The 13,159-nt window shown below is 56.0% G+C and overlaps 1 protein-coding gene across 3 annotated transcripts in view; it reads left to right on the top strand.

Moving 5' to 3' along the window:
• Positions 1 to 13,159, top strand: part of TECPR2 (tectonin beta-propeller repeat containing 2) — a 71,076-nt gene that overhangs the window by 50,375 nt on the left and 7,542 nt on the right. For all 3 annotated transcript variants that reach the window (XM_037031765.1, XM_037031763.1, XM_037031764.1), the window contains exon 17: positions 688 to 836. In XM_037031765.1, the coding sequence (XP_036887660.1) occupies positions 688 to 836 (149 nt within the window). The remainder of the gene's footprint in view (positions 1 to 687; positions 837 to 13,159) is intronic.

Below are 13,159 nucleotides of genomic sequence, written 5' to 3'. Positions count from 1 at the left end.
GGGCGAGGTGGCCGGTGCAGGGAAGCCGGACTGGCCGGGCCTCAGCCCTCAGCTCGCCCTAGGCCGCCTGGCTTCGCCACTCACGTGCCGGGGGGCCTTGGGCACGTGGCTTCACACCCGCATCTCTACGGCCTCGTAGGACTGGGGTCCTGGCGGCTGTGCGGACCCGGCTGTGAGCTGCCCTGCAGCAGCTGTTCAGGAATGGCTGCCGCGGCTCTTCCGCCAAGTAGACTTGTCAGTCAAGTGCAGTCTCTCTTTAACAGCTCGTCCCACTTCCCTTCCTCTTAAAATTGGCTTAGTCAACAAGAATAATAGAAAAAGAAAAGCGAAGATTCGGGGAGGCCTCCTTAGTTCACCTTAATTCCAGTTAGGATCAAGATCCCCCGTAAAGAGGATTTTCCTCTCCCCTAATCCAGGATCTGCTGGTAGTAGTCAGTATCCGATGCAGTGAATGGTGGCCCCAATGGAGATGCCTGTCCCCGTGCTTGGTGACATAGGGCGCTTCCTGGCCCATGGCACAGAACGGCTGCAGTGTGGCGCCCAGTAGGTGGCAGGGCAGCCAGAGGCCTCGGCCGCTCTCCTCGTCCCTTCCCTTGCAGTAGCCACTCTGAATGGATCGATTTCAGTGAGCGGGCAGTCGCTTCAGAACGGTGACCCTGTCTGTGCCTCTCCTGCCCTCGTCTGCAGGAGCCGTGAAGCTGACAGGCCTGGCATGTGGGAGCCAGCACGTGTGGGCCTGCGACTCCAGGGGAGGCGTGTACTTCCGTGTGGGGACCCAGCCTCTGAACCCCAACCTCATGCTTCCGGCCTGGATAATGATTGAGCCGCCCGTCCAGGTGAGTTCAGGGCAACCGGTGCCGACCTGCCCCCTGGTGAGACAGAGGCTGGCAGGACGCCGCTGTTGGGAGAAGCACCACAGCTGCGGGGGGAGGGGGCCTCCCAGCAGAGGGGGCAGGGCGTGTGTCTGCAAACAAGGGGCCTGTTCACTGGCCCCCCAAACTTAGAATTTAATGTTTGTGAAGTTTAGAGCTGAACAGATGGATAAAATTATCTCAGCCAACACTGAATTCCACCCCCCAAACAAATTCTATTTCTTTTTACAAAGTGAGCATTATTTTCTTTAACTCAATATCCAAAAGCCTAGAGGAGAAAGTAAAGGCCACTTAAAGTCTTGTCATGGATATAGTCTATTAGTATCAGCATTTTTTGAGTGCCTTCCCTGGTTTATTCAAGAATTCTCCTTCCCAATGTCCTCAGTGCCCCATTTTGATTTACAGTGTCTTCTTTTTTTCAAAAATACTGTTTTTTAAAAAGATTTTATTTATGTTTCTTTAGAGGGGAAGGGAAGGAGAGAGGGAGAGAAATATCAATGTATGGTTGCCTGTTGTGAGTCCCCTGCCAGGAACTGGCCTGCAACCCAGGCATGTGCCCTGACTGGGAATCAAGCCACAATCCTTTGGCTCACAGGCCTGCGCTCAATCCACTGAGCTACACCAGCCAGGGCCAGTGTACAGTGTCTTCTGTCTGTCACACATGAGTGTGGGACCAGCCCAGTTTGCGTCTCTACCCCTCCTACAAGTCTCACTGGGGTTTCTTCGTTTGTTCTGTGGTTGGTCTCTTTTTCAATTCCACGGTTGCTGGGTGTCTGATGGTTCTGAATGATGTTGTTATGGTTTAGTTGTAATTTTTGTGTGGTTGTGCAAGGCAGTAAGCTGTGTTTACCTACACCGTCATCTTGACTGGAAGTCCTACAATGTATCTAAATGTTTTCTTGTGCTCTTGACTATTCCCCATTGGGTCAGGAGAAGTCTGACTTCAGTGCACTGTTGAATTACCCTTTAAGATCTAATGCACCCTGGCTGGTTTGGCTCAGTGGATTGAGCGTCAGCCTGCAAACTGAAAGGTTGCTGGTTCGATTACAGGTCGGGGCACATACCTGGGTTGTGGGCCAGGTCCCCAATTGGGGGTGTGCAAGAGGCGACCATTTAAAAAAAAACCCTGGTGGGGCTGGTTGCTGTGCTGAGTGTATTTCTGCTGACATTTGTGACGAGGAGGCCGCTAGTCCTGCTCGTGTAACTTCGCTGTTGGGTGAAACGTGGAGCTGGTACATGCGGAGGCAGCGGAGGCGGAGTGGGTTGTCTGGGAACAGAAAGAATGCTTGCGAGTCACCAGAAGGAAACTGAGGGAGGGAGTACAGGCCTGTGCTCATGACCATCTGCATTTTGGGCATCGTAGCCCTCAGGGATGGGGCAGCAGAGGTTGAGGGGCAGGCTGCGGGGCCAGACGTGAGGACCAGCAGTCCCGCCCTCGGATCTGGGGCGTGTGCCACGAGGCCAGACATGGAAACAGGTTGGTCTGGAGTCCTTTCGGGCCACTGGTACCGGTCGGGGCCACGGGGACGCTCCACGTGGCCCTCCCTGCGTCACAGGGTCCGGGGAGAGTGAGTGCAGCACCGCCGATGGCGCTGCACGGACAGAAAGCGCTGCGCAAACTGAGGAAGGAACCAGCGCACGCTCACACTTGCGCGGCACAGGGCGCACCCCGCCCGACGGAGGTGACGAGGAGAGGCAAGCCAGCGGTGCTCGGTTTCCTGCCTGCTCTCGCGTTCTCGTTCTCTTCAGATAAGGCTCCTCTTGTCACCCAACTCCTTGGTGCGCTGCGGTCCACACCGTCCTTTCCTTCTCTTCTGACAGGTGCGTTACTTTGTCAGAGCCCTGACCTGCCCTTTTACAGAACACAGCTCAGGGCTGTGCGCTGTGCGCTTGACAGAGCTGTGCACCAACGCTGCCCCCGCTCCAGAGCTTCTGGTTGCCCAGAAAGAAATCAGGGACCCGGGTGGTCACGCCCTTCCTCCCAGGGCGCCCACTCCCCTCAGCCTGTGGCAGTGGAACCTCCCCCGTCTCTGTGCGTCCCCATCTCATGTAGATGGGCTCACACGCTGTGTGGCTTTGCCCGCCGTCCCTCAGTGCAGTTCCAAGTCCCCAGTTCACGGTGCGGCACGCATCGGCGCTTCTGTCCTCTTTGTCACTGAGTGACGTTCCGCCGTGTTCACAGGTCCCATTGCGTGTGTCCGCTCATTGGCCGGTGGGCACTGGGGGTGTTTCTGCTTGGCTCTGAGCGATGCTGCTGCGAGCGTTCGTGTGTGGTCTCAGTGTGGGTGCGTGTTTTCGGTTCTCTTGGGTGTGTAACTGAGTGGAACTGCAGGGTCGTTTGGTGATGGTGTGTTTAACTCTTCTGTTTAAGATTTATTTATTTATTTTTAGAGAGAGAGGAATGGAGGGGGAAAGGAGGGAAACAGTTGCTTCTTGTACATGCCCTGACCAGGGATCGAACCCACTACCCAGGTGTGTGCCCTGACCGGGAATTGAACCAATGACCTCTCGCTTTGTGGGATAACCCCCAACCCACTGAGCCACACCGAGCCACACCGGGCAGCGCCAAGTTTTAAGTTTGATGAAGTCTGATTAATCTGTTTTTATTTTTAGAGAGAGGGGAAGGGAAGGAGAAAGAGTGGGAGAGAAACATCAATGTGTGATTGCCTCTCATTTGTCCCCTACTGAGAACTGGCCTGCAACCCAGACATGTGCCCTGACTGGGAATTGAACTGGAGACCCTTTGCTTCACAGGCCCGTGCTCAATCCACTGAGCCACACCAGCCAGGGCTAATCTGTTTTTATTTAGTTGTAATGCTTTGGGTGTGGTAAGAACCATTGCTTAATCCTGGGTCAAGAAGAGTCACCCTTAGGTTTTTTCCTAATTTTGTAGTGTTAGCTCTTACATTCAGATGTTTGATTCGAGTTAATTTTTGTACATGGTGAGAAAGTTGTCCAAATGTATCCTTCTACAGGCGGGTATCCGGTTACACCAGCACCGTCTACAGAAATGACTGTTCTTTCCCCAGTGCATTGTCCCGACAGCTTGTTGAGACTGAGCGATCGTGGGTGTGGGGCTTCGTCATGTGCTCCTGGCTCCACCCAGTGGTCCCAGCGGTGTGTCTGTCCTTATACCAGCACCACACGTCCTGAGCACGTGGCTTCGTCATCAACTTTGAAATTAGGAAGCGATTTGTTTCCAAGGTTGTTTTGGCTACTCTATGTCCTTCTAATATCCCTGGGTTTTAGGATCACTTTGTCAATTTCTGCATTTTTTTCCCTGGGATTTGGGTAGGAATTGTGCTGAATCTGTAGCTCCGCTGGGGCGCTCTGCTCTCTCACCAGGACAGGGTCTTCCAGGCCGGGAGCGTGGGTGTCTCTGCACTTGTGTGGATGTTCTGTGATCTCTTCCACAGTGTTACAGTTTCCACAGTGTGTTTTGTTAAATTTATTCCTAAAGTTTTTATTCTTTTGGATGCTATTGTACATGAAATTGTTTTCTTAATTTCATTTTTAAATTGTTAAATTACCAGTGTAAGTTTTTGTATATTGATCTTGTGTCTGGAAACGTTGGTAAACTTGTTTATTGGTTCTAATGACTTTTTTGTAGGTTCTTTAGGATTTTCTATATGCAAGATCATGTCTACAAATAGAGGTAATTTTACGTTTTTCTTTCCTACCTGAATGTCCTTTAGTTCGTCGTCTTGCCTCATTGCCCTGGCGGGAACCTGGTGCACAATGTCAGAGAGCGCCAGCCAAAGTGGGCGTTCCCGTCTTGCTCCTGATCTCGGGGGAAAGCACCCCGTGTTTCACGTTAAGCACGCACTTATTAGCTGTGGATTTTTTTTTTTTTGAAAGAGGGGAGAAGAGGGAGAGAAACATCAGTTGATTTCCTCTCACACATCCCCCAACCAGGGACCTGGCCTGAAACCCAGGTGTGTTCCCTGACTGGGGGTCCACCCAGCCATCCCACGGCCTGTGGGGCGACGCCCACCCGCTGAGCTGGACGGTCAGCGTTGGCTGTGGGTTTTTCACAGCTGCTCTTTCACAGACTGAGGGAGGCCACTCCATCTCTGGCTCGTTGGATGGCTGGTACCGTGACAGGTGTCAGACCTGGCCGAGTGCTCTTTCCTCGTCTGGGGAGTGATCGTGTGGGTTTCGCTTTATTGACACGGCATCATATGAAGTTGACCGACCTCGTGTGGTGGGCCACCTTGTCCCTCCGGGGTGAATCCAACGGGTCGTCTGCAGGTCTTGCTGGCTCGCTCGGCCAGTGCTTTGTTGGCGGTTTCTGTGTCCCCACTCGTGAGCGGGGGTTGACCGTTGCTTTGCTTTGCTTTGCAGGTCACGTGTTTACCGGGTTTTGGTGTCAGGGCTGCGCTGGTCTTTTGGATGAGAAGTGTTTTTTCTCTTCTGTTTTCTGGAAGAGTTTCTGAAGAATTGGTGTTAATCATTCTTGAAGTGTTAGAATTTATCAGTGTAGGTTTGGGTTTTTCTTTGTGGGACTTTTTATTACTGATTCAGTCTGTTGTTTTAGATCTATTCAGAATTGTCTGTTTTTTCTTGATGCAGTACAAACAGTTTATGTTTTTCTAGGAGTTTGTTCATTTCGTCTGTGTTGTCTGATTCATCGCACCCGGTTGTTCCAGCCCCCCATGACCCCTTTTCTTTCTGGAAGATTGGTAGGGGTGTACCCTCTTGTTTTTCCGATTTAGTAATTCGAGTCTCCTCTCTTTTTTCCTTAGTTAATCTCACTGAAGTTTAGACAGTTCTGTTGACCTTTTCAAAGTCTGTCCTTTGGTTTTGTCGGTCTTACCCTATTTTTCTACTCTCTGTTCCTTCCGTTTCCACTTCGGTCTTTCTCTTCGCGCTTTCTTGCCACACAGCACTCTGCTCGCTGGTGACCCCCCCCCCCCACCGATGTCCCCAGCTGTGTTCATCTCCCCTGCCGTGCCCTGCGGGAGCCCTGCAGGAACAGCGGGCAGGGGCCCAACACCGAGCCACGCCAGGGTCAGAAGGGGCCTGGCTGGACACGTGGCGCAGGACCCGTGGAGGTGGAGGGCGCTGCTGAGCCGGTGGCAGTGGCTGAGCAGCCTGCCCCTGCTGTGCCCTGCAGCCCCTGGGCTGCATCCCAGACCGTGCACACCCTCCCTCCTCTCTGAGAGTCTCACATGACCTCTGGGGAATAGCACTGAGCGGGGACGCTGTACCGGAGAGAGCTGCTGAGAGGAGGGTGGTGGCTTTGCCCTGTAACGCGCCCGAGAGGGCAAACCCCGTGGGAGGGCCTGGGAGCTGCCTGCCTCGTGCCGGGCGGTGGCCGGGTGGGGTCAAACAGCATCATCTCCAGCGGGCTGCGGAACGGACCAGCTTCCCTCGCTCGGGCCGCTGGAAGCGTGCTGCAGGAGAAACCCCTACCCTGGGGTTTGCAGACACAGGCCTTTCCACAGTGGTTCTCCTGGCCCAAGACCCTGCTCCCCCCAGGGGTAGGGGTCAAGGGAGGTTCATCCCACTGGTCATAGGCAGCACGTTACTTGGGACAGCTGAGTGACCCAGCCCCCCTAGGACCCAGCTGCACGCCGTAATAAGCACACCTTACCATCCAGTTCTTGGGCGCCCCATGGAGTGGTCACCCCTTCCCAAGAGGGTCAGAAAGTGGCTGGGGGCCTCATGGCTAGTAAGTGGCAGTGTGGACTCCACATGTGTGTCCCCCAACTAGGTGCTGAGGAGCAAGCCTTGGCGGGAACACTGACTGTGTCCCTGACACAGGGACCATTGGCCAATGGCAGACCATTGGCCGGTGACCTCATGTGCACGCAGTGGTTTAGGACAGAACTGCCCCAATCTTGAGACTGTAGAGTCCCGGGAAGATGGGCCCAGCAGTGGGACCAAGGTCGGGGAGACAGAGGCTTTAGAAAAGGCTGTGGAAGTTCAGGACGACGTGGGACTTGCATGTTTTACCTGCCGCTCGCCTCTCTGCACTTCGTTTCACGTGCTCTTCGCCCGAGCTTCCTGGACGGCGTGTAGGGCATATCTGCACTTGGGACAAAGGGACGAGGAGACGGGTGCTGCAGGGCATGACCTTGTGAGCCACGGGGACCTTCTGGAATAGTCACGGTTTCTCTATTTCTGTTTCCTGTCCTTATCTCCGGTTAAACCTCCCTCCTCTGGTAGTCTTGGGGTGGATTTTAGCAAAGCATTCAAAACAAATGACTCAGTTTTCAGACTTGCTAACGTTTAGGAGGATTTGGAGAAAATATTTATAGTTGTGTTTAGCATCTTTTTTTGGAGTTTGCTTCATCAGTTGCTGAACTTTCGGAGCACATTGAAATTAGCTCGGAAGCTAACAGCACAGTCGACTCGGTCTCCTGGTGCCGTCTGCATGGTGTGTGGCAGGAAGGCAGGGGTCCAGCAGGTGGTCTGGCAGCTGCATCGGCGGCCGCGTCTTCTTTCACTGGGATCTGCTTTGCCCCTTGTGCTCTGCCCCCTGTCCCTCCCTGTCCCTCCCTGTCCCTGTCCCCTTCAGGCCTGGTCCCCTCCGTCCGCTGAGCAGACCCTGATCTTCCCAGGCCTGGGCACCCAGGCCTCACGCAGTGGGAGGCTCCAGCCGCCCCTTCCTGTGCGGGCTGTCTCCACAGCCAAGAGAGGTGACTGCGGATAGCCAGACTAACATTTGAAAAGTGATTTTCAATTCAGCCGCTTCAGTTATATTTGGCTACACGAACAGCGGAATAAACTAAATACACAAACACAGTCACAGATAGTACCTGTGAGGATGCCATGCTCAGAGATGCTGCCCGGGGCGCAGGCTGGGACAAGGTGTCACTCCACATGTCTGGACCTTCGGGGGAGTCCAGCCCCAACAGCCGGAGGGAGCCCCTGAGCTGGGCCTTCGAATTCATCAGAATGGGACGTCATCTCGGGATATCGAAACAGGGCGCAGTTAGAGAGGTTTTGCTCTTTGCTCCCCGGCTAGGGCAGTGCCTCGCAATCCTCGATGTCACTACTCCTTCCACCTCTGGTGGCACCCACTGAGCTGGCAGAGGTCACTTACACCAGGGCAGAGACAGAGGGCGGAGGGTCCATGCCGCAGACCCAGCTCCATGGGCAGGACCCAGGTCCCGCTGCTGAGTTTTGGGGCACCCCTCCTGGGGTGAACACCAGGCCCCCAGTCGGTCCGCAGGTCGGGAGTTACTGCCAGGCTGGTTACAGCGCTCGGCCTTGGGGCCAGTGCAGCGAGTTCTGTGACCTCCTAGGGATGCCCCGGGTTAAGTCCCTCAGGACCAGCGTTGAGGGCTCATCTCCGCGTGGGACCCTCCCAGCACGGCATGGCCCCGCGGCAGGCAGGGACTGCGTTCTGGGACAGGGAGCAGAAATCTTTTAAAAAATTACCCGGTTGAAATTTTGGCAGAAAAGGGAGAGGAATGGTGTCATGAAAGCAATTTGAAGAAATTCAGCCAAAATTTTCCAGGTTTGATGAAACAGTTATGGTGAGTGAAGTTGCCAGACCAAAAAAAAAAAAGCACACCTTTTTTAAAAAAAATCAGAACCACACTCATGAGTCTGTGGGTTGACAGCTAGTTCTACACGGTGTGCCACGGGTCCCCACCCACTTCCCCTCTGGAGAACTACTTTCTTGTAGCTTTGTAACCCCGAGTAACTGCTCAGGGAGCTGCTTCTGGATCTTTCTAGCTCTTGTTGTTTTTAGTTGACCACTGCTGGATGCAGAGCTCCTTCGCGGCCACTGCCAGGCCTCCTGGCTGCTGCCCTTTCCGCGGGCGCAGTGCCTCCCAGAGCTCGCCAGGCTGTGACAGGCATGGGCTTCCCACAGCTGAGCCAGGGAGGAGGCCACACTGTGTTTTCCCATCAGTACGACTCTGCTTCCCCTGGACTTGATCTTGTCTCATCTTTCCCTCTAGTTCTTTGTTTAAGACATTTATTTATTTTTAGAGAGAAGGGAAGGGAGAGAGAGGGGGAGAGAAACATCAGTGTGTGGTTGCCTCTCACATGCCTCCCACGGGGGACCTGGCCTGCAGCCCAGGCATGTGCCCTGACTGGGAATCGAACCGGCGACCCTTTGGTTAGCAAGCCAGCACTCAATCCACTGAGCCACACCATCCAGGGCTCCGTCGAGTTTTTCCACGTGGTTCTACACGTTCGACCCCAGCTGGAAGCCGGTGGTCTCAGTTTCCTCTCACATGCTTGGGGCCTCTCCCCAGGGGGATACCCCCTGGGCGATCTGGCCGCTCCCATCTGGCCTGGTTGCCCTGTCACCTGGGGTCACCCCTGTCTCCCTCCTCCTGGATCCCACATCTTCCTCTTCCTTTGTTTCTGTGGAGTTTGTCTCCGGTCAGCTCCCGAGAAGGCCTCAGGCTGGTGACTTCCAGACGTTGCGCTTCTGAAAAGCCTTCTGCCCGTGCTCGATCTGGCCATGGCGCAGCAGTCTAAGCTGGAGACCATTTCCCTGAGAAACCAGAGGCCTTCCTCCAGCACCTGCCGGCGTCCGGCATTGCTCTTGAGAAGCCCGGGGCCATTCGGACTGCTGGTCCCTGATACTTGACCTGTTTTCTCTGCGGACGGTTGTGAGCGCTCTTTGTCCCCAGTGTGACGTGCCTGGGGGCAGCCCAGCCCGGCCTTTGCTCTGCGGCCTCTGTCCCATCTGCCCTCCTGCAGCTCTGCGTGCTCTTACTGGGGTCGTGCTTTTGTGCGTGGGCTTGCTCAGCTGGGCTCCGCTTTTCTTATCTTTCCTCTCTCATTTTCGGCCTGTATGCTTTTGTCCTACTGTCTAGGTGTTCTCCACTCCACCGGAGGTTTGGGGTCACCGTGTATTTGGGGGAGCTCCTGTTGCTGTTTCTGGTCCTGTCTTCTTTTGTCTCCGGTGTGTGCAGCCCTCTTCTCCTGGGCGGCCTGCATGCTCGCTGCTGCCTGTGCTCCTGGCAGAGGCTCTCCTTGGGTGGCAGTGGTCTTGGCTGTCAGAGCAGTGACCAGCGAGGGGCCTGCCGGAAGCCCCGAGCACCTGGGGGAGCATGGACCCGGGTCTCCAGTGCTGACTGCTGCCTGCTGGGGGGCGTGCAGCCTGCTGCTTCTGCCTCCGGGCCTTGCTCCGGCCTCTGCCCTCCCACTTCCGAAGTTGAATGGCTCTTCTCTCCTCTGGGTCTGTCTTTGTGGGATTTGAACTTTTTCTTTTAACTGTTTTCCTCTCCCTACTGTGTTGCATCAGGAGTGAAGGGCAGGGGGGTGTGTGTTGGTTCTGTCATCATTTCCCAGTGGCACTGGGTATCTCAGAGTCCATGGGAGACTAGGACACACCAATGCTGGGAGCTGCACTTGCAGGACAGACCGGCTGACGCAGCAGCCCCGTTTGGAGGGAAATTAAATTGGTTTCTGGCACTCCCCTGACTTTGCCCACGTGGCCTTTTTCCTGTGCTGCATTTGAACACCATTGGAGGCCGGCCTCTCGCCCTCTCCTGCTGCTCGGAAGGCGGTGCTGCTCGGTAAAGACCATCAGAGTACAGGCCCCTGTCACACAGGTGACCCGGTGGTCAGACAAGACCCAGGGCTCCCCCAGAGCTGCCAGTACCGGGAGGGTCTGCGTGCACCCCAGAGGAACGAAGGCGCCCAGCCGGCAGTGGCCTGTGCAGCTGGGGTCAGGGCTCAGCAATCCGTGTCACAACATGCTGGCACCGGATGCCGGCCACAGGCACAGCTGTCCGAGTGGTGTCTGGGGCAGGGTCTGGAGTGGTGGACAGAAAGACGGGGTCGCTGGCCTCTGCTCAGGAAGAACAGGATGTGACCACTGCCCAGGGAGCCTGTTCCTGAGTGTCTCTCTCCAGCAGGCGGCAGGCACAGAGGCTCTGCGGTCGCACCTCAGACTCGACGCGGGGGCTCGGCCGATGAGGACCCAGGGCAGCAGAGGGCTTCTCTCCTGTGCAGACCTGGCAGCAGGGGCCTCACGCAGCCAGGTCTGCGTTCCCTGACATTCTGATCAGAAGTCATTTCCCACGTGAAGCCTGTACTTGAGCCAGACGTGCTCAACAGACGATCGGAGAGCTGCTCCTAGGGACCCGGCCGCACCAGAGCCGGGGCTCGCGGCCCGACAGTCCACACAGCAGGCTGGGCAGCCTGAACCCACGCCTCTGGGTCAGGGTCGGGGAGCCTCGTCAGGGTGGCTGGAACGTCATCTGGGTCACCCCTGGCAGGGGACACACAGCGATGCACACAGCCCACGCGCACAGCCCAGGGAAGGGCACCGTCCCAGTTACAGGCTGAGTGGAGAAAAGGTTCCAGGCCTCCTGACTCTGAGAATTTATGGTGCTTTGGATTTTTTTTTTTTTGAGGTTATATTTACTTTTACTTTTAGAGAGAAGGGAAGGGAGGGAGAGAAACATTGATGTGTTGTTGCCTGTCACATGCCCCCCAACCAGGGACCTGGCCTGCATCCCAGGCATGTGCCCTGACTGGGAATCGAACCAGCGGCCCTTCGGTCCACAGGCCCGCGCTCAGTCTGCTGAGCCACAGCAACCAGGGCTCTGCTGGTACTTTAAGTACAGGCCCTTTTATATTGGAACCTGGTCTCCAAACTTAACTGGAATTTGATAGACCAGAAGCCGGGAGAGGATCTGCCACGGAGCAAACACCTTTGTTCTCCTTTTAGTTCTCCTTTTTAGGAGAACTAAAAAGACCGAACACAAGCCGCAAAGAGCAGCCAACGCATGGGCCAGACGACTCGGGACTGAGCAAACCCCACACGGCAGCACCGCACCGGGCGCATAGCTCAGCCCCCCAGGCGTCGAGGAAAAGTCACCTTTCACCACGCGGCACGAGTGTGGGGTGGGTCGAAGGTGGGTGGAAATAGGGAGGAAGGGAGGCGGTCTGGGCGGAGGGACAGCCGTCTGGCCACACTGGCTCTTTGATAACCACAGGGTCCGGGTACAGGGTGTGTCCAGAGGGGTCTTTCGCTGTGATTCGTGCTTCTGAGCTGCAGGATCTCAATTAATCCACCTTGAGTTCTGCTGAATTTTATCAACATTCACATGGGGTCCCCACCAAGATAATCTGTTCAGCACATGTGCTCTTCGTGACATTTTCTTTGTTTTTTTCCGGCCTGGGGGGGTGTGTATGTGTGTGCATTCCTGGGTTAAAGGCTCTGCCCGCTGGGTGCTTGGAGAGCTCTGGTCAGAGCTCCAGACCCCCTTGTTTCTGCCTTGAGCTCGGGCAGCCCCTCCCCTCTCAGTGTCTGCTGTGTCCGCTCGTGCAGCGCTGAACGTGCTCGGGAGGGAGGGGGGCAGGGAGGCTGAGCCACTCCCAAGGGCCCCTTCCAGCCCTGCACAGTTTTGGTGAGCTCTTGAAACCGAAAGGCCAGGGGTTTTGTTGGGAAGAGGCATTGCTCTCTCTGGAGCCTGAACTTGGTTTTGCTGTCCTCTGGCTCTGCCTTCTTGTTCGGGGTCACCTGGGCCTAGCTGTCCCCATGCCAATTTCATGAGCACTTCATGAGCAGGGCGCTGAAACCCCCCGAGCTCAGCGTTCTGGGGTGTGTGACCCTGAGGAGCCCAGCGACTCCCTGTGAGCCTGCCTGGGCGATGGGGTCAGTGTGGGGGTGCGAGGGGCCACCCAGCCGGATGAGCCTGAGCGTCACAGAGGGCTGGCAGGGGGCAGCGGTCCTTCAGAAGGCTGATAGCGCCAGCGGCGTGGGGCTGGGCCTGGCAGAGCAGCGAGGGTCTTGGCAGCAGTCACAAGGAATCCAGCACAGTGTTGTGGGGCCCGGCCCCCGCTGGGGAGGGTGGGGACGCATGGGGCCAGGGAGACCTTGCAGGTGGGGGGAATCTGTGGCTGAAGTCACCTGCCTGGTACAAATTATTCTGCAGTCCAGGAAGGGTGGCGTGGTATGCGGACACCAGTTCAGAGGCCCCCGAACCAGCCTTCGCAGCCCACAGCGAGGGGCCGAGTCCAACATCCACACCCCCACACGCGGGATGCACTGTGCAAGGCACAGTCCTGTTCTCGTGGAGCCGCTGTCTCCTCAGCTCAGATCAGGGTGACCCAAGTGAAATTCCCTGCGTGCGTGTGGGGTGGTCGGCGCTGGGCTGTACTTTTCCCTGCCTGCAGCCGGTGGCCAGAACCCTCGTCTGCATTTACCAGAACCGCCGCTCCCAGGAGCGTGTGGCTGGAGTCGGGGTTCTTGGGGGGTACATTTGACCGTGACGTTGGAGTTGGAAACTCGGAAATGGCTTGTCTCATCTGGGAAACCCAAGTGAGCTGCTTGTCCAGCTCACAGTGTCCGAGCTAAGCCG

The sequence above is a fragment of the Sturnira hondurensis genome, unplaced genomic scaffold (assembly GCF_014824575.4).
Source record: "Sturnira hondurensis isolate 20B ecotype Veracruz unplaced genomic scaffold, ASM1482457v3 Scaffold0021143, whole genome shotgun sequence".
Classification (NCBI taxonomy): domain Eukaryota; kingdom Metazoa; phylum Chordata; class Mammalia; order Chiroptera; family Phyllostomidae; genus Sturnira; species Sturnira hondurensis.
Note: the sequence above shows the minus strand (reverse complement) of the source record. Positions and strands in the feature narration are given on the sequence as shown.